The sequence below is a fragment of the Trichomycterus rosablanca genome, chromosome 1, assembly GCF_030014385.1.
Source record: "Trichomycterus rosablanca isolate fTriRos1 chromosome 1, fTriRos1.hap1, whole genome shotgun sequence".
Taxonomy (NCBI): Eukaryota; Metazoa; Chordata; class Actinopteri; order Siluriformes; family Trichomycteridae; genus Trichomycterus; species Trichomycterus rosablanca.
In genome coordinates, this window is record NC_085988.1 from 31,714,719 (window position 1) to 31,737,146 (window position 22,428).

A 22,428-nucleotide genomic window follows, 5' to 3' on the forward strand; every position below is an offset into this window, starting at 1 on the left:
TATGTAATTAGTAACTACCTGTTCTGTCATGAAACCAAAGTGTGTAAAACATGACCTTAAAATCCTAATAAATAAATAAACCTACCTCCTAAAAATACCTCCTACTATAGTACTACTACACCCTCCTCTCTCCCTCTCAGCTATGACAGGAAGTTGTGTAAAACACACGCAGCAGTGTCAGACCAAAACACGGAAGAGCTGCACCGGTTTAGCTTAGCGGGAAAGTGAAAGTAAATGAAAACAAAGAGGTAGAAATAGCAGAAATGCTAAGGAAGTGCTAGCTTCAGTTATGCTTGTGTTTTGTTCACTGCTCCTGTATTCTGCAGAACAGACCGAAGAAAGCCGAAAAACCACACAGTTCATGCACCCGAAATTACAGTGAGAGCAGCAGCGGATACACTGAGGGTACACACCAATACACAACTGCTGAAACGCTGTGAGTGTGTGCATGTGTGTGTGTGTGTTTGTGTTTATGTAATGCTGGTGGACATAAATAAGAAACAGCACATACAAAGTTGTTGATTGATTAGTTACTTAATTACAATTACAAATTACAATGCATTTTCATGCAGTAAATCAATCGCAATCAGAATGTCAGTACAAGTGACTCAACTGACCCAAGTGAACTGGATCACATTACTGAGTGACTCATATTAACCCGAGTCCATAAAATGAAGCGGATTTACCAGCACTATTGCTGACAGAGTAGACAAAAACGTTACAGGATAGTTGCTAAATGCACCCAAAGATTATTGAGAGTTCCATGGTCCTAACCTAGTCTCTGGTCACCAGAGTTGCCACTCTCCATTTTAGGAATTCCCAAGATCCTGCCACAAGAATCCCAAGATTGTACTAAAAATCCCAAGCAACTGAAATGATTTATATAACATATTCTCACAGTTATTCTCAAAAACAAAAATCCAGAGTTAACTGACAAAAACAGGATCATTATCAGTATTCATATTGCAAATTGCAATATTAAAATAATATATATACAGTGTATCACAAAAGTGAGTACACCCCTCACATTTCTGCAGATATTTAAGTATATCTTTTCATGGGACAACACTGACAAAATGACACTTTGACACAATGAAAAGTAGTCTGTGTGCAGCTTATATAACAGTGTAAATTGATTCTTCTCTCAAAAAAACTCAATATACAGCCATTAATGTCTAAACCACCGGCAGCAAAAGTGAGTACACCCCTTAGTGAAAGTTCCTGAAGTGTCAATATTTTGTGTGGCCACCATTATTTTCCAGAACTGCCTTAACTCTCCTGGGCATGGAGTTTACCAGAGCTTCACAGGTTGCCACTGGAATGCTTTTCCACTCCTCCATGACGACATCACGGAGCTGGCGGATATTCGAGACTTTGCACTCCTCCACCTTCCGCTTGAGGATGCCCCAAAGATGTTCTATTGGGTTTAGGTCTGGAGACATGCTTGGCCAGCCCATCACCTTTACCCTCAGCCTCTTCAATAAAGCAGTGGTCGTCTTAGAGGTGTGTTTGGGGTCATTATCATGCTGGAACACTGCCCTGCGACCCAGTTTCCGGAGGGAGGGGATCATGCTCTGCTTCAGTATTTCACAGTACATATTGGAGTTCATGTGTCCCTCAATGAAATGTAACTCCCCAACACCTGCTGCACTCATGCAGCCCCAGACCATGGCATTCCCACCACCATGCTTGACTGTAGGCATGACACACTTATCTTTGTACTCCTCACCTGATTGCCACCACACATGCTTGAGACAATCTGAACCAAACAAATTAATCTTGGTCTCATCAGACCATAGGACATGGTTCCAGTAATCCATGTCCTTTGTTGACATGTCTTCAGCAAACTGTTTGCGGGCTTTCTTGTGTAGAGACTTCAGAAGAGGCTTCCTTCTGGGGTGACAGCCATGCAGACCAATTTGATGTAGTGTGCGGCGTATGGTCTGAGCACTGACAGGCTGACCCCCCACCTTTTCAATCTCTGCAGCAATGCTGACAGCACTCCTGCGCCTATCTTTCAAAGACAGCAGTTGGCTGTGACGCTGATCACGTGCACTCAGCTTCTTTGGACGACCAACGCGAGGTCTGTTCTGAGTGGACCCTGCTCTTTTAAAACGCTGGATGATCTTGGCCACTGTGCTGCAGCTCAGTTTCAGGGTGTTGGCAATCTTCTTGTAGCCTTGGCCATCTTCATGTAGCGCAACAATTCGTCTTTTAAGATCCTCAGAGAGTTCTTTGCCATGAGGTGCCATGTTGGAACTTTCAGTGACCAGTATGAGAGAGTGTGAGAGCTGTACTACTAAATTGAACACACCTGCTCCTTATGCACACCTGAGACCTAGTAACACTAACAAATCACATGACATTTTGGAGGGAAAATGACAAGCAGTGCTCAATTTGGACATTTAGGGGTGTAGTCTCTTAGGGGTGTACTCACTTTTGTTGCCGGTGGTTTAGACATTAATGGCTGTATATTGAGTTATTTTGAGGGAAGAATAAATTTACACTGTTATATAAGCTGCACACAGACTACTTTTCATTGTGTCAAAGTGTCATTTTGTCAGTGTTGTCCCATGAAAAGATATACTTAAATATCTGCAGAAATGTGAGGGGTGTACTCACTTTTGTGATACACTGTATATATATATATATATATATATATATATATATATATATATATTAATGTCATTCAAACCCAGAGAGTGTCCTGTCTAATCAGATTTTAAACTGTTTACAAAATGACGATTGGCGCAGATTTATTCCTGCAATCTATCACAATTACCAAAAAACTGAAGTAAAATGCACGGGTGACAACAGACATGATGTCATGTTCTCGTGTCCAAGAAAATGTAAGTAAGTAAAGAAGTAAATATACAGTAGGTGTGAAAATGGCCAGCGACAACCAAAGGTTATTATTTAGTAGTAGTATGCTTTGTTATTCCTTATTTATTACCGTAGACCATAAAATTGCATGCATATTTTAATTGCTTGAGTGCAAATTAAAAATCCCAAGTCGATCCCTCAAAAAATCCCAAGGAGTGGCAACACTGCTGGTCACTATCTGTGAGAAGTTTAGTGTGTTTTTCTTGGATGTACAAAGAACACTTGTCGGTTTCCTTTCAAAAAATATACCTGTTAGTGGATTGGTGCACTAGCATTTTTGCAATTAGTAAAGCAGTAAGGATACACACTGTTATTCAGTATGCACACATGCATACATATTATTGCCAAAAGTATACAGACAGCTGACCATGATTTTAAGATAAGATGCCTTTATTGTTATTGCACAGTGTACAACGAAATAGTAGCAATCCAGCGGCGCTTACACATACAATAAGTAAACATAAGAACAAGTAGTATATTCATATACACAATACACACAAACAGACAATAGACAATGATTGAAAACAGCAGTGAGGTAGCAGTATGGTATTGCACATGCCCTGAGTAGCTTAAGGAGATATTGCACAGAATATATTGCACACTCTAGAAACAATAGTGCAGTCAGAATAAATATAAATATGAACAGAGTAGAATGCATCATTGCACTGTTTTTTAAAGGAATTTAGTTACCAGTGTTTGATGTTATTGGTTGGTTCTCTCGTGCAGTGTTTTTATAAGAGTCAGTTGTCAGTGTGTGGTTTTGAAGTGTTCAGTTCTTGTATGGCCCTAGGGTAAAGACTGTTTTTTAGTCTGTTTGTCCAGGATGTGATGGACCTAAAGCATTTTCCAGAGGGCAGCAGGTTAAAAAGATGATGTCCAGTGTGAGATGGGTCTTTCAGCATGTTGGCTGCTCTGCTGAGGCAGCAGGAGCTCCAATTTCAAGACGATGACAATTAATATAAAGTTTATATCATTAATAGAGTGGCTCAGTGGGTAGTACTGTCACCTCACAGCAAGAAAGTCCTGGGTTTGATTCCCTGGTGGAGCGGTCTGGGTCCTTTCTGTGTGGAGTTTGCATGTTCTCCCCGTGGCTTCGTGGGTTTCCTCCGGTTTCCTCCCATAGTCTAAAGACATGCAAGTGAGGTGAATTGGAGATACTACATTGTCCATGACTGTGTTTGATATTAAACTTGTGAATTGATGAATGTAGCTACCTGTTTTGTCATGAATGTAACAAACGTGTGTAAAACATGTTAAAATCCTAAGCAGTATTATATAGTTAATACAAAGTTCTCCTTTGTGACTATAACGGGCTATACTCTCCTGTTGAAGCTTTGTACAAAACTTTGGAGTGTTTAATTGGGTTGAAGTCAGAGTTTGGTGCAGGCCCCTGTAGTTCCTTCACACCAATTTCTTTGAATAATATATTTATGAACATTACTTTGTGCACAGGGACACAGGCAAGCTTGAACAGTTGATGGCTTTCCACTAACCTGCCAAACTATTGAAAGCATATCATTGATTTAAAATACCTGTTGGGTAACAATGGATGTACAGTGTATCACAAAAGTGAGTACACCCCTCACATTTCTGCAAATATTTCATTATATCTTTTCATGGGACAACACTATAGACATGAAACTTGGATATAATTTAGAGTAGTCAGTGTACAGCTTGTATAGCAGTGTAGATTTACTGTCTTCTGAAAATAACTCAACACACAGCCATTAATGTCTAAATAGCTGGCAACATAAGTGAGTACACCCCACAGTGAACATGTCCAAATTGTGCCCAAATGTGTCATTGTCCCTCCCTGGTGTCATGTGTCAAGGTCCCAGGTGTAAATGGGGAGCAGGGCTGTTAAATTTGGTGTTTTGGGTACAATTCTCTCATACTGGCCACTGGATATTCAACATGGCACCTCATGGCAAAGAACTCTCTGAGGATGTGAGAAATAGAATTGTTGCTCTCCACAAAGATGGCCTGGGCTATAAGAAGATTGCCAACACCCTGAAACTGAGCTACAGCATGGTGGCCAAGGTCATACAGCGGTTTTCCAGGACAGGTTCCACTCGGAACAGGCTTCACCAGGGTCGACCAAAGAAGTTGAGTCCACGTGTTCGGCGTCATATCCAGAGGTTGGCTTTAAAAAATAGACACATGAGTGCTGCCAGCATTGCTGCAGAGGTTGAAGACGTGGGAGGTCAGCCTGTCAGTGCTCAGACCATACGCCGCACACTGCATCAACTCGGTCTGCATGGTCGTCATCCCAGAAGGAAGCTGATGCACAAGAAAGCCCGCAAACAGTTTGCTGAAGACAAGCAGTCCAAGAACATGGATTACTGGAATGCCCTGTGGTCTGACGAGACCAAGATGAACTTGTTTGGCTCAGATGGTGTCCAGCATGTGTGGCGGCGCCCTGGTGAGAAGCACCAAGACAACTGTATCTTGCCTACAGTCAAGCATGGTGGTGGTAGCATCATGGTCTTGGGCTGCATGAGTGTTGCTGGCACTGGGGAGCTGCAGTTCATTGAGGGAAACATGAATTTCAACATGTACTGTGACATTCTGAAACAGAGCATGATCCCCTCCCTTCGAAAACTGGGCCTCATGGCAGTTTTCCAACAGGATAACGACCCCAAACACAACCTCCAAGATGACAACTGCCTTGCTGAGGAAGCTGAAGGTAAAGGTGATGGACTAAACCCAATTGAGCACCTGTGGCGCATCCTCAAGTGGAAGGTGGAGGAGTTCAAGGTGTCTAACATCCACCAGCTCCGTGATGTCATCATGGAGGAGTGGAAGAGGATTCCAGTAGCAACCTGTGCAGCTCTGGTGAATTCCATGCCCAGGAGGGTTAAGGCAGTGCTGGATAATAATGGTGGTCACACAAAATATTGACACATTGGGCACAATTTGGACATGTTCACTGTGGGGTGTACTCACTTATGTTGCCAGCCATTTAGACATTAATGGCTGTGTGTTGAGTTATTTTCAGAAGACAGTAAATCTACACTGCTATACAAGTTGTACACTGACTACTCTAAGTTATATCCAAGTTTCATGTCTATAGTGTTGTCCCATGAAAAGATATAATGAAATATTTGCAGAAATGTGAGGGGTGTACTCACTTTTGTGATACACTGTATATTGAACATGGTGATGGTGTTGTCAGTTATATTTTACTTCAGTAGGCTTCAAAAGTCTTGATTATTGGGCTGCATGGTGGCTTAGTGGGTAGCTGATTTTGCACGTTGTCTGTGTGGCTTCTGTTTCCTCCTGCAGTCCAAAGACATGCAGTCAGGGTAATTGGAGATACTAGTGTGTGTGTGTGCATGTGTGTGTGAGTGTGTCTGACCTGTGATGGACTGGCGGCCTGTCCAGGGTGTCCTACCTTTCACCTTGTGAATTGTACCCACCACAACCCTGAATGGGATAAAGTGGTGGTAAAACAGACAATAAATAAATGAGTAAAATTATGTACACAAATGAATATTTATGCTTACATGATATTTTCTTAATATTAGTACTTTTGATTATTTAGCTTTCTTTAAAGAATATATGTCATTTCAAATTGACTTTTAATTGATTTTCTTTATTCTGGCTGAGGTAGATCCATTAGAGCTTTATTTAGTTTGTGCGATCAGTCGATCAGTCAGTAAGTTAATAATAATGGATTATTAAGATCAATGTAGGCAAAACTAATCAGCTTTATTCTATATAACTATCCGCTTAGTATGCAGTGTGTCATCCAACTTTTATGTACATTTAACTGGACGTGTGAGTGTGTGTGTGTGTGAGAGAGAGAATGAGTAGGCTGAATTAAGGTGCTGTTTAAATAAGAACAGAGAGCAGCAGGTCTCAATTCTCTTGCAGAGGAACAGAATAGGAAGATGAGAGATGAATGTTAAAGAAGAATGAGTTTCACCAGTAGGCCTTGACTTGACTCTATTTGATGTTTGCTGGTTCTAAGGTCTTTCTGATGGACAGCTGTTCTTGTTTTCTTTCTTTACATTTTGACATTTCGAAGTCAGTGCCCATGAGGAAACATGATTTTTTTTTTTTTGTAGTAGGGATGCCATTGATAACTGATCTACTGATAACAAAGAAGTCAGTGTGTAATTAATGCTCTTGGTTAAAAAAAGTCATTTGAATAGAAAAGCTATCAGTTGATCCTATTTAAGAGCTACAGTCTGCTTACAAGTAATAACGTCAATTCGTATCTCTCTCTAATGCTGAACTGGTTTTGCTCACTGTTTTTATTTTCTTCTTACTGTTGTGCATTACTGCCATGTTTTCTAGGTTACACTGTTTATTAATCAAAACATGGAGGACTTGTTTATGTGAAGATGTGTGTTGTGTTTCATGTTTTGATAAAACACTCTAAGCTTGTCGGTTATTAATTAAAAGAAAATGCCAAAATTTGCATCCGTAGTAACATAAGGTGATTAAATATACAGCTACACCACACTGACCTTCATACCAGCTTAATCAACTCTTAATACATAATGTTCATTTGGTTTTTAAACATCACTAGCATGTTTAGACTGCATATACAAATACATATGCATATGATTCATACTGTACTGAAATTTACCTTAGGATATGGACCTTTTTTTGTTTAAAGTTTGCCATATTTTGCTTACTTGTAAGGACTATCAAAAGAAACCTTCTAGCCTTTCTCAAAATACCCATTTCACTTTTATGAATAAAATAAGCACACCTGCTTTCTTGCAAAGACTGCAAATCTTGATCAAAATCAGCAAATCTCTTGGTCTGGAGAGTCTAGATTTCCGCTTCAACGCGCCTAGAATTTAGCAAAAAGACCAATAATTCGTAGTCCCAATTTACCTTGTGTCAACAGTTTGGGTGGGTGGGAGCTGTTAAATGGTGTGGGAAACTTTTTCCTGTCACAGACTGGGTCCTCTAACAACTAATGAGCATTATTTAAATGTCACAGCATATCTAAGCATTTTGGGGTAATGTGAAATAATAGGGTTGTTTTTGACACTTATACACTGAAAATAACACAAATATAATATAAAAAACACTGACATACCATTGAAAACAGTAAAAAATCAATAAAGAACACAATAAAACCTGCACTTAATCTTTACTTCTTTATTGTTTCCTTATGCTTCTTAATCGTGGAGATGTTTTATCTTGGAATACTGTATTCCCTTCAGTAAGGGCACATTCACATGAGAAGTGACAAAACCGCTTTTGCTCTGGTTGTGCCGTTTTTTCCTTATGGAGTGTGGTGGCGTGCACAAAACCTAACGTGACTTATTGTACTAAAACAGCAAACGAGGGATTTCATTAGTGGAGAGAACTTATGAGCAGTAATAATTAAGAGAGTTTTAGTGTTTCTATGTCGTATTTCAGTACATCAAGTCACGTTAAGCTTTTTTTTTTTAAATGATAAGCGTTTTAGACTCTTGAAAAAAGCTGATTCTTACATTTCTCAGCACTCATCTATAATACAAGTTTAAAAGTGAAACGGGGGAAATATAGCTAAATGCACATACATGCGGATGATTTGATGGTTATTCCACACAAATGCAGATTCGTCTCATATTCGCACATTGATGACGTCTTACTGCACTGCTCAAGCCGAGCGCTGAATAAAGCAGTTGTTCATTGTAAATTTGAAATAAAATAAATATATATATTTTTTTAAAACTGAACACGTTGAGTTTAGGGTAAACGTTGAGTTTAAGGGTACAAATTTCTTGACGAAGGGTGTAGAGTTTCAAAGATTTTGAGTTTAAGGGACGAGTTTAAGTTACAAGGTACTGCTGTATTTGTTTACCGTATCATCCATCCATGTGAGTCTCCAGCTGCTGGTGGCTGATGCATGAGTTTATACCCTTAGCTGATGAAAGAATAATATGGCCATAAATCAAAATAGCCTCTGCTATTAAAAAAAGACTAGGAATATGTTAACATGCAAAACAGCACAAAAGAAAATGTCAGTACTCATAAAGAGCAGCACAAACAGCACAATGGCACTGTGAGGCAAATATAATGTGAAATATATAGATAGATGTGTGTATGTTCTAGAAGTATGTGGCATTAAATTATAAGAGGCTCAAAAACCTTTTTTTCAACCACAGTTCTACCAGTAATGAAGTGAAAACTAGGAAATTTTTTAATGAGATTTTTGACCCAGTTAATCTTTTTAACCACATTAAGGCAGATTCCGTCCCAGCTGTCATTATCTTTAATGAAAAAGCTCGTAGATTAAAGTATAAAGTAAAAGTCATACAGCAAGAAGGCAGCTGTAACTTTTTGTTATACTTTAATTTTAGCATTAAGCAGTGCTCTGTAAGACAAATTAGCCTTTAAATACACAAAATGTTATTAATGTTATAGGTTTTCATAAATATTACTACTAAATTATAAATATCGTTTCTACTAGTATGGGGGTGGCACGGTGGCTCAGTGGGTAGCACTGTTGCCTCACAGCAAGAAGATCCTGGGGTTGATCCCCAGGTGGGGTGGTCTGTGTGGAGTTTGCATGTTCTCCCCATGTCTTTGTGGGTTTCCTCCGGGAACTCCGATTTCCTCGCACAGTCCACAACATGCAAGTGAGGTGAATTGGAGATACTAAATTGTCCATGACTGTGTTTGACATTAAAACTTGTGAACTGATTAATCTTTTTATTTTAATTTTATATTTTTCTTTTTTAGCGCGTCCAATTGCCCCATTGCGTCATGCTTCCTCTCCACCAATGCCGATCCCTGCTCTGATTGAGGAGAACGAAGCTAACCCTCGCCCCCTCCGACACGTGGGCAGCCTGCCGTATGCATCTTATCACCTACACTTTGACGAGTGCAGTGCAGCTTAGTGTTGTGTACAGAGGGACACACCCTAAGAGCACTCTTTTCTCATCTCTATGCAGGCACCACCAATCAGCCAGCAGAGGTCGTAATTGCACCAGTCATGACAGAGAGACCCCCATCCGGCTTAGTCATCTGAACAACAGGCCAATCGTTGTTCATGCGGCTGCTCAGCCTCAGCCGACAGGCAGAGCTGAGATTCGATACGATGTATTCGAGATCCAGTTTTGGTTCCAGCATGTGTTTTTACCGCTGCGCCACCTGAGCGGCCCGTGAACTGATGAATCTTGTGTAATCAGTAATTACCTGTTTTGTCATGAACGTAACCAGAGTGTGTAAAACATGATGTGAAAATCCTAATAAATAAATAAAATGCTACAAGTATGGAAACTACTTTAGTTTGATTACATTTTCTAATAGTGCGTTGGTAGCTTCACTACTTTATTTAATCGAGTTGCTTGTAGTAGTTAACAAAGTAGGATAAGCTGTGTTTATTTATTTATTAGGATTTTAATGTCATGTTTTACACTTTGGTTACATTCATGACAGAAATGGTATATAGTTACTTGTTACACACGGTTCATCAGTTCACGCAAGGTTATATCAAACACAGTCATGGACAATCTCCAATTCACCTCTCGTGCATGTCTTTGGACTGTGGGAGGAAACCGGAGCACCCGAAGGAAACCCACGCAGACACGGGGAGAACATGCAATTCCACACAGAAAGAACCCAGACCGCCCCACCTGGGGATCGAACCCAGGACCTTCTTCCTGTGAGGCGACAGTGCTACCCACTGTGCCATCGTGCTGCCCTGATAAGCCGTGTAACTGACCATCTAAACAATCTAATAAATAGCTAAATCTAACACAAGCTCAGCAGGCTCCACTACAAACTGTGAACAAGAACTAGATTACACTTTTTTAGCTTATGTTTACTGGGTGCTTGAAGCTGATGCTATTTTGACCTTGTCATTTATCTGCTTCTAGGCATCCTTGCGACCCCTGTGTCCCTCTCCAGCCCGCCGTCTTTCCCTTTCTATCATGAACCCCTCACAAGCACCCTGGAATAGCAGCAAGGATGACGACTTGCCTCAGATGGACGGCACGTGTGATGCGTGTGAACCAGATGAGCCGCAGCCCGCCACGCAGTTGTGTGTGATTTGCTGCTTTGCGTTTTGCGAGGTCCACGGTGAAAAACACACTCGAAGCACCAGACATCCACTTCAGCCCTACAGCACCCCAGAACCCCCTGCAGAACCAGGACTCAGTGCCCACCCCCAGAGCATCGATGAGGCTCAGACTGAGGTACCTGAAAACAGGCTGGAGGGAGCCAACGCTGCTGAAAGTGGACGTGCAGGTGGTGGTGCAGGTGTAGAGATGGAAGAAGAGGAAGAACGGAGTGCAAATGAATCACGAAAAAGAGATACAGTGACTGTAGAGAGACTGAGGTGTAAGGAACATAATCAGGAGGGCTCGCTCTACTGCAAACATGATGAGAAGATTGTGTGTGTGTTGTGTGCAGTCCAGGGTGAACACAGAGAGCATGAGATCATCACACTCCGCGAGGCCTACATATGGCAGAAAGTGAGTGTGAGCTAAGTAAAAACACACACAGCATTAAATGAACCCACATGGTGTTTATTATATCATGTTACCTCCATTTATTCTTCCTTTCTAAATCAATCCAAATTTCAGTGTAGAAATATTCATACACTCACCAGTTGCTAAGTACGTCCATTGTGTACATAAATCTTTGACCATTTTATGAGCTACACCTACCAAATATAGTGAATTCAGAAAGTATACAGACCCCTTGGCCATTTGCACTCTTTATTGTTTTAATAGTTTGATTTTGGATAGCAACATGGGTGGCACAGTCGCCTCACAGCAAGAACGTCCTGGGTTTGATCCCCAGGTGGGGCAGTCCGGGTCCTTTCTGTGTGGAGTTTGCATGTTCTCCCTGTGTCTGCGTAGGTTTCCTTCGGGAGCTCCAGTTTCCTCCCACAGTCCAAAGACATGCAAGTGAGGTAAATTGGAGATACCAAATTGTCCTTGACTGTATTTGCCATTAAAGTTGTGAACTGATGAATCTTGTGTAATGAGGAACTACCTGTTCTGTCATGAATGTAACCAAAGTGTAAAACATGACATTAAAATCCTAATAAATAAAATAAATTGAATAGCTACATTGCCATTTACCCTTCAATCTACTTATAATCACTTATAAGAATAATAATAACTCATAATAGTTTTTTAAAAATTAGTAAAACATCTTCATATCTCTCCACAAATGTTTGATGGGGTTTAAGTTTTTTTCCTGACAATGCAGTGTAAACTGAACCCATACAGACCCAGTTGTGTTCTTTTTCTAGACACATCTCAAGAATAATAAGAGCAAACAGAACGCAAATGTCAATTAAATCCATTGAAAATTAAATCTCCAACTCAGTTAATTGTCCAAAATTAAGGAGTCTGTGCACCTTGTTATTCTCTCCACCCCACTGAAAAACAGACCCTGAATAATTAGATGTTGTTTGGGTGATAGATATTTCTTAGCACTGCAGTAATAATAACATGGTTTGATGTTCATCAGTTGGAACATTGTTTTATATGAATGTTTGGAACTGTGCTTAAGCTAAAAGTATAAAACAGAGCACATCCTGTGATCAGAAAGGATCTTGATTTAAAAACAAAATGTAGAGAACTAGAGAAGTATTAATGCATACTGTGCTTGGAAAAAAAGTTGTTATTTAAGTTTACACCTAGAAAGTGTGCTAAAACTGTTGTTTGCCAATTATGTTCTTAGGTTTACTAATTACTAATTAGCTTATTGAGCATTTTGCTCTAAAACAATCAGCATAAATATCAAGTTTGAGCCCACTGTGTGGCTATAACAATTTTCACAATTTTTACAATTTTTGGGGGGCTGGTCATTTTTTAAGAGCAAATCGACATTTCAGGTAATCCCCAGGTTGGTAATTGGAGTTGAGGTCAAGCACTTGTGCAGTTCCAATACACCAAACTAGACAAATTATGTCTTTATTGACTCTGCTTTATGCACTGGGGCATGGTCATACTAAAACAGGAAAGGTCCTTCCCTAATTTGTTTTGACAACGCTACAAGCTTATAATAGATTTTATACATGCGAACTGTTGACTGCAATAATGGATTCACAATAATATGGGCAGCCAATAAATTGGTCCAACAAACAGCCAAGAAATATTATGATGCCAAGACAAGGTGCATCCTATCACGCAAACATTTGCTCTTGTTGCCCCCCCCCCCCCCCCCCCCCCCCCCCCACATAGTGCTTAAATCATTAGCATGGTTTGATGAACACCATCAATGCACTGTAATAGGACGTTGTGAAGCACAGACTGCAATGTTAAAACTACACCTTCATCCTTCAAAAGATGAACATAATGTAGTTTTTAAAATGACCCAATATCCCACATTAAACATCATGTGTAACAGCAAAGTGCATTAGAGAAGTGCATGATGTACCAGCCATTTATGTTTGACAATCCAATACATGGTTGGACCTCATAAAAAATTACATGTGCAATGACAATAAGGGCACTACAGATAGGCATAAAGTAAATACATGGATTAAACCTGATTTCCTGTGTTTTTCAGTGCAATAGAAGGTTCATTCTATGACCTCTTTGTTTTCCTTATGTTCTCAGAGTAAAGAGGGTGTTGATCTGCTAGCACGCACTCAAGACATGTCAGAGAAGATCAAGACAAAGTGGACCAGTCCAGATGTAAGTAGGCCATGGTAACTGGTGTTTTATTGTTCTGGTAGTATCATAGGAGAGACTTGCTTCAGACTACAGGTCTTCTAATTATTAGACACTAAATCAGTTTTTGTGTAAGTGTGTTCTGTCTAACAACACTATTAAAGCAGCAAATCTGATCCTACAGCAGGGCTCCTAATTTCAAACTACTTGCACTGTAGAAGTCCTTACAACGTATACACACAGTGCTGTGAAGTGTTTACCCCTCATCTGATTTTGCTAATTTGTCACATTTAAATGTTTCAGATCGTCCAACTAATTTAATATACTAAACACAAAACGCAGCTTTTAAATGTTCATTTGACTTATTTAAGATAAATTATTTGCAAAACCTATATCACCCCTGTGAAAACAAATTGCTACGTTAATCTAAAAACTGGTTGTGCCATGCTTGGCAGTAACAACTGCAATCAAATGTTTATGATATGAGTCTCTTATATTACTGTGGAGAAATGTTTGCCCACTCTTCCGTGTAGAATTATTTTAACATTGGTCCACACTGACAGGTTTTCAAGCATGAACTGCTGTTTAAGGTCTTAAAGCATCTCAATGGGATTAAAGTCAGGACTTTGAATTGACCACTTCAGAACCAGAATTTTGTTTCTTTTGAGCCATTCTGTTTTTTCATATTGATATACAGTGTATCACAAAAGTGAGTACACCCCTCACATTTCTGCAAATATTTCATTATATCTTTTCATGGGACAACACTATAGACATGAAACTTGGATATAACTTAGAGTAGTCAGTGTACAACTTGTATAGCAGTGTAGATTTACTGTCTTCTGAAAATAACTCAACACACATCCATTAATGTCTAAATAGCTGGCAACATAAGTGAGTACACCCCACAGTGAACATGTCCAAATTGTGCCCAAATGTGTCGTTGTCCCTCCCTGGTGTCATGTGTCAAGGTCCCAGGTGTAAATGGGGAGCAGGGCTGTTAAATTTGGTGTTTTGGGTACAATTCTCTCATACTGGCCACTGGATATTCAACATGGCACCTCATGGCAAAGAACTCTCTGAGGATGTGAGAAATAGAATTTTTGCTCTCCACAAAGATGGCCTGGGCTATAAGAAGATTGCTAACACCCTGAAACTGAGCTACAGCATGGTGGCCAAGGTCATACAGCGGTTTTCCAGGACAGGTTCCACTCGGAACAGGCTTCGCCAGGGTCGACCAAAGAAGTTGAGTCCACGTGTTCGGCGTCATATCCAGAGGTTGGCTTTAAAAAATAGACACATGAGTGCTGCCAGCATTGCTGCAGAGGTTGAAGACGTGGGAGGTCAGCCTGTCAGTGCTCAGACCATACACCGCACACTGCATCAACTCGGTCTGCATGGTCGTCATCCCAGAAGGAAGCTGACGCACAAGAAAGCCAGCAAACAGTTTGCTGAAGACAAGCAGTCCAAGAACATGGATTACTGGAATGCCCTGTGGTCTGACGAGACCAAGATAAACTTGTTTGGCTCAGATGGTGTCCAGCATGTGTGGCGGCGCCCTGGTGAGAAGTACCAAGACAACTGTATCTTGCCTACAGTCAAGCATGGTGGTGGTAGCATCATGGTCTTGGGCTGCATGAGTGTTGCTGGCACTGGGGAGCTGCAGTTCCAACATGAATTCCAATTGAATTCCAACATGTACTGTGACATTCTGAAACAGAGCATGATCCCCTCCCTTCGAAAACTGCCTTGCTGAGGAAGCTGAAGGTAAAGGTGATGGACTAAACCCAATTGAGCACCTGTGGCGCATCCTCAAGTGGAAGGTGGAGGAGTTCAAGGTGTCTAACATCCACCAGCTTCGTGATGTCATCATGGAGGAGTGGAAGAGGATTCCAGTAGCAACCTGTGCAGCTCTGGTGAATTCCATGCCCAGGAGGGTTAAGGCAGTGCTGGATAATAATGGTGGTCACACAAAATATTGACACTTTGGGCACAATTTGGACATGTTCACTGTGGGGTGTACTCACTTATGTTGCCAGCCATTTAGACATTAATGGCTGTGTGTTGAGTTATTTTCAGAAGACAGTAAATCTACACTGCTATACAAGTTGTACACTGACTACTCTAACTTATATCCAAGTTTTATTTCTATAGTGTTGTCCCATGAAAAGATATAATAAAATATTTGCAGAAATGTGAGGGGTGTACTCACTTTTGTGATACACTGTACAAGAGGTCTGAACATAATCATGTCTGGGTGTGGCTGGCGAAATTGAATCTAATTGTCAATTGTATATGGTTATCTGGTTGATTTAGAAGGTAAAGTGCAACTATGTTTTCACAGATAGTGCTAAACAACATTTTGTCTGCAATAAATGCAATCATCAGGGAACCCAGGTGGCGCAGTGTGATATTCCGCTAGCACACCAGCACTGAGATTCTGAACTCCTCGGTTCGAAACTCAGTGTTTCCACCGGTCGGCTGGGCATCATCTGGCGGGCATAATTGGCAGTGCCTGCAGCAGATACCAATTGGCCACCGTATCTGCAGGGTGGGGACCGGACTATGTGTGGGTGGGTGGGTCTTCATACGTTGTGTAAGGACCCTGATTGGCGGAAGAGATGCCTGTGCAGAATGCAGGGGCGAGAGTCGAAAAAGGCGTGTGCTCTCCTTGGATGCAATCTGGTATCTCTCAGCAGCGGAAGACAAAATTGAGTGCACTAAATCGGGAGGAAAATGGGGAGAAAATGGATAAAAAATTTAAATAAAATAAAGCGTTTTGTGTTTACTTGGGTTTTACAAGGAACATGTACACTTTATAACTATAAATATGTGTACACCTGACCATAAGCTTGTAGGACTTCCCATTTTCAAACCAGGGGCATTAATTATTTTCGAAAGGTATTTGGTAGGGTAGTTGTGGTCAGGGCTCAGTGCAGTCAACTGAAGGGGGCTTGACAGGAAACTTTCAAAGCTATGTCTTAAAACACTGATTTGTGGGCAGAGGCATAGTCATGCTTAAACAAAAAAAAGGCCCCAAGCTGTTTTTACAAAATTAGATAATTAGATAATTTATATAATTAATTTAATACAAATGATAGCAGTGCACTTACTCATTTGAGCTGACCGGCTTGGTAATAAGTCTTTTTTGGATGTGTAGTGTTTTTGAGACTTCACATATACAGTGTATCACAAAAGTGAGTACACCCCTCACATTTCTGCAGATATTTAAGTATATCTTTTCATGGGACAACACTGACAAAATGACACTTTGACACAATGAAAAGTAGTCTGTGTGCAGCTTATATAACAGTGTAAATTTATTCTTCCCTCAAAGTAACTCAATATACAGCCATTAATGTCTAAACCACCGGCAACAAAAGTGAGTACACCCCTTAGTGAAAGTTCCTGAAGTGTCAATATTTTGTGTGGCCACCATTATTTCCCAGAACTGCCTTAACTCTCATGGGCATGGAGTTTACCAGAGCTTCACAGATTGCCACTGGAATGCTTTTCCACTCCTCCATGACGACGTCACGGAGCTGGCGGATATTCGAGACTTTGCGCTCCTCCACCTTCCGCTTGAGGATGCCCCAAAGATGTTCTATTGGGTTTAGGTCTGGAGACATGCTTGGCCAGTCCATCACCTTTACCCTCAGCCTCTTCAATAAAGCAGTGGTCGTCTTAGAGGTGTGTTTGGGGTCATTATCATGCTGGAACACTGCCCTGCGACCCAGTTTCCGGAGGGAGGGGATCATGCTCTGCTTCAGTATTTCACAGTACATATTGGAGTTCATGTGTCCCTCAATGAAATGTAACTCCCCAACACCTGCTGCACTCATGCAGCCCCAGACCATGGCATTCCCACCACCATGCTTGACTGTAGGCATGACACACTTATCTTTGTACTCCTCACCTGATTGCTGCCACACATGCTTGAGACCATCTGAACCAAACAAATTAATCTTGGTCTCATCAGACCATAGGACATGGTTCCAGTAATCCATGTCCTTTGTTGACATGTCTTCAGCAAACTGTTTGCGGGCTTTCTTGTGTAGAGACTTCAGAAGAGGCTTCCTTCTGGGGTGACAGCCATGCAGACCAATTTGATGTAGTGTGCGGCGTATGGTCTGAGCACTGACAGGCTGACCCCCCACCTTTTCAATCTCTGCAGCAATGCTGACAGCACTCCTGCGCCTATCTTTCAAAGACAGCAGTTGGATGTGACGCTGAGCACGTGCACTCAGCTTCTTTGGACGACCAACGCGAGGTCTGTTCTGAATGGACCCTGCTCTTTTAAAACGCTGGATGATCTTGGCCACTGTGCTGCAGCCCAGTTTCAGGGTGTTGGCAATCTTCTTGTAGCCTTGGCCATCTTCATGTAGCGCAACAATTCGTCTTTTAAGATCCTCAGAGAGTTCTTTGCCATGAGGTGCCATGTTGGAACTTTCAGTGACCAGTATGAGAGAGTGTGAGAGCTGTACTACTAAATTGAACACACCTGCTCCCTATGCACACCTGAGACCTAGTAACACTAACGAGTCACATGACATGTTGGAGACATGGACATTTAGGGGTGTAGTCTCTTAGTGGTGTACTCACTTTTGTTGCCGGTGGTTTAGACATTAATGGCTGTATATTGAGTTATTTTGAGGGAAGAATAAATTTACACTGTTATATAAGCTGCACACAGACTACTTTTCATTGTGTCAAAGTGTCATTTTGTCAGTGTTGTCCCATGAAAAGATATACTTAAATATCTGCAGAAATGTGAGGGGTGTACTAACTTTTGTGATACACTGTACATAGGTTTAGTTTGTCTGCACTCATACAAATGAACAACCTCTATAACAAGTGGACAGTAGAAAAGGTTCTGTACAGAAGTATGTTTGGAGGAGAAAAGGTGAGCCATTTACACTCATCAACCACTGTACCCACTGTCAGATCCAACGTTGCTTTGGTATTCTCCCACCTGTTGAAAACGTGCAGCAGGATAAATGTATACCTGAGCTTTCAGATTGCAGTGATTATAGGGTATCACTGATAGACGGGTGAGATATAAATACCATCCTTTCCATTCAGACAGCAGGGTCAGTTATTCTCTCTATCATCAACACTGAACCCACTGTCAAACCCAACAGTGGTAATAGTATACCTAATGTGGAACTGATGTGTTGCAGAAAGATTAGAGAGCAAAATTCTTTGGACACAATTGGTTGTTCTAGCACAACAACTACCCAAAATACACATCAAAACTACCTGACGTTGGCATGGTGGCTTGCTGCAAAGCATTCAGGATCTAAGAAACTTGGTTTGAACTTTGCATCCTTGCTGCTTGTGTCTGTGTAGCGTTTTATCAGTGTTTTTTTTTCAATTTAATAAAAACATGCAGCAGGATAAATGTATACCTGAGCTTCCAGACTGCAGTAATTATAGGGTATCACTGATAGACAGGTGATATATAAATACAGTCCTTTCAATTCAGACATCAGGGTCAGTTATTCTCTCCACACTAGACAAAGGGAAATGTGGTATGTTTGTAATTCAAGCCTATAAGGTTTTTAGTTCAAGATAAATGCTTTACTGTTGTGCCACTTCAAATTCCAGACACTAGTCAAAGTTACTACTGGCATACTCGTGGTAATAGCAAATTGTGTTTCATGTGCACATAACTGATTTAAAATGCTACAAAGACAGTGGGTTGCACTGTCGCCTCACAGCAAGAAGGTCCTGGGTTTGATTCCCAGGTGGGGCGGTCCGGGTCCTTTCAGTGTGGAGTTTGCATGTTCTCCCCGTGTCTGCGTGGGTTTCCTCCGAAAGCTCCGGTTTCCTTCCACAGTCCAAAGACATGCAAGTGAGGTGAATTGGATATACTAAATTGTCCAAGACTGTGTTTGACATTAAACTTGTGAAATGATTAACCTTGTGTAACCAGTAACTGTTCTGTCATGAATGTAATCAAAGAGTGTAAAACATGATGTTAAAATCCTAATAAATAAATAAAATGTTACAAAATAACATGTTCACAGGATATAACCATCCTATAGCTCTACCTTTTTCACATTTACTCTGCAGTTACTTCTGGTTAACTCAGTACAGTGTGAACAAAAAATAATGAAACTGCTTGGTCCAAGTATAGAACAGTTCCAGAAACCATTTGCTCATTAAAAGGTACCTAACCCTTAGTAGAATCATCAGTAATGTAAGATTAATGTACATTCCGTCTTACCTTATGTAGGGTAGGTGTTCCTAACACATGTCTTAACAACGGAAAATTCAGCACCAGGCAGGAAATGACCTACAAGAGAGGTTAATTTGAACACCCCATGAGAAGATAGCATTAATGGGTTCGCTCGCCTTAGGCACTGTTGAATATTATGTTGAAAAATCATCTTTGGCCCACAGACTGAGACTCTTTTCTTCTTTTGCCTTTTCCTTTTCTTTTCATTTTGTTCTCTATGTCTTTTTTAGCCTCCACACAAGCATATGTGAACAAATATTCAACCTACTTAGTTTTTGTTATTTAATGTACTTTAGTGCATATTTACACTTTTATTTTTGGCCAAATATTTTATCCAAATCGAATGAGACCGGACACAACCCAAGCAAGTATGAATGAAGAGCCTTGCTCAGAGGGATAAACAGTGGTGGGTTAGCAGTAATAGGGCTCAAACCCTCAACCTTCCAATTAATAGAATAGTAACTGAACCACCACTACCCAAAATTTACACCTACAATGTCTTGTAGAGGTACTTTGTATTTTTTTTAGAAATACGAACACAAATAATGAACAATCAACAAATACTCATAATTCATGTTTAATGTTTTACCACTGCTTTATCCTGGCCAGAATCATGGTAGGTCCGGCTTCTCCGGGATCACTGGATTGCAGGTGTGGACACCAATCCTCATTGGGCCTCGGCCACCAGAACCACCAGAACAATTTAACTAAATACAATTTGGTTTTTCATTGAAAACTTTGTAAATGTTTTCTTTGTGCTTTTATTAATTAAATAAAAGTTCAAGGGAAATAGCAAAGTACAGTTTTTAGTTTTATTGCATTTCATAAAGTGTCACAACTTTTCTAATAATAGGGTTTGGGTGTCGGCATTTCTGGGGATTCGTACCCTGGATTCTAGGTAGCAGGCAAGTGTAATTTACCACTGTGCCACCCAAGCTCCCATTAATGAATAAATGTTTACAAAAATGAGGAGAAAAAACCATCACCACACATAATTCACAGTAATATTATGTTCAAAAGCTGTTAGTAGATTGGGTAGGCCGTGCAAACACTCTTACTCTTTTTTTTTTTTTTTTAGACAACAGCCTTGAGCTATTATGGTTTATGTTTGGGTCCTGGTGAAATGCCCAAAACATGGTAGATTTGGACAGTAAAATCTTTTTATAATATGTCTTGGTACAGTGTGCAGTAATAGTTCAGTCGTTAAGGTGCTGGTCTAGTAATTAAAAGGCTGTTGGTTAAAGCCTGCCAAGTTTTCCTTCTTGGAGCCCTGAGCAGCTTTAATTGCTTGCATTTTATTCTGTAACAATTGCAAATTACTCTGGATAAAAGCATCTGCTAAGTACTATAATGTAAATGTACATCACTCAGTTCTTGTTTTCTTCAGTGCTGTGTAATGCCTCTGCACAGTTGCACAAAAGCCGCCCCATTTCATGGAGTCATATGCGACCATCATCTTTGTCCAAACTATTATTTTTATAGTGTTTTTTATGTTTCATATAATCATAAAAATATTGTTCCAAATGTGTCTTAATGCTTTTATGCTTCTGCTTTTATGATTCTGCTTTGTGTGGATTTTTTACTTATTTTATTATTTGTTTGAGAGCACTATGTAAAATATTTCTTGTATCAGCTTTTCCAATGATGATTTCTTGGGGCTTGGTAACATTTAAACTACCTAACCAACTGCACAGACTGCTGTTTTAGGTGTTTAAGGGGTTTAATATAGCTTAGGTTTTTCCCTTGAAGAATTTCATTAAGCTTCTTCAGCTTAAGCCTGATTGCATTGTATCTTTTCAAGCACTGGCAAAGCCTTTCATAATGGAACCAGGTGTTATTGATCTGTCTGTGTACAATAACGTACTAGAACTGAAAACTATAACATATAAATAAATACCTTCTGTTCATATTTCTACAAGTATACAAGTGCAAAGTTAAAAAGACAGTGTTAGTTTAATATCAATATAAGGAAGTATATTAAATAACAAAAACAAAAGTAGTTTCCTCTGAATATACTATACACACTACATATCAGTAGTATACTGTGTTTTTATGTATTCTGGTGTACATATGCTTAGCCTAGTTTAATCCATGGACTATATTGTAAGACCTTTATTCTAAATTAGAAAAGAAACTGGACAATCATCTCATTTCAATCCTAACCACTACCAATCCAATAAAAACACATGGCACATGGTATTAAATAAATAATATTGCATTAGCATGGGGACTCATTCGCCTGCATATTTACATAGACTTGTCTGGTTTTTGAACCAAAGTAAGCCGGTGTCCACTGAGATTAACGTTTCTTGAACTATATTGCATGAGAAAAAGAATGATTTTTTTGGTTCATGTTTCCACTTCTCAGAGAGAATTTACTATATCATGTCAAATAACAGCCTGGATGCATTTTTAGAATAGAATACAATAGAATAGAATTATATAGAACGCCTTTATTTGTCATATATACATATACAGGTGTACAGTATAACGAAATTTTTTCTTCACATATCCCAGCTTGTTTGGGGTCAGAGCACAGGATCAGCCATTGTACGGCGCCCCTGGAGCAAACAGGGTTAAGGGCCTTGATCAAAGGCCCAACAGTGGCTGCATAGCAAAGCTGGGATTTGAACTCTCAGTCTTTCAGTTGATAGCCCAAAGCTCTACCCACTAGGCCGCCACTGTCCCATTTCAATACATTTAAACATAAAATATGAA

At 40.2% G+C, this 22,428-nt stretch overlaps 1 protein-coding gene across 1 annotated transcript in view; it reads left to right on the forward strand.

The window, feature by feature from the left end:
• Positions 1 to 355: 355 nt before the first annotated feature.
• trim44 (tripartite motif containing 44) overlaps positions 356 to 22,428 on the forward strand; it is a 102,029-nt gene continuing 79,956 nt past the window's right edge. Inside the window, exons 1-3 of the mRNA XM_062991414.1 lie at positions 356 to 436; positions 10,716 to 11,312; positions 13,416 to 13,493. Of these exons, the coding sequence (XP_062847484.1) occupies positions 10,770 to 11,312; positions 13,416 to 13,493 (621 nt within the window). The 5' untranslated portion in view covers positions 356 to 436; positions 10,716 to 10,769. The remainder of the gene's footprint in view (positions 437 to 10,715; positions 11,313 to 13,415; positions 13,494 to 22,428) is intronic.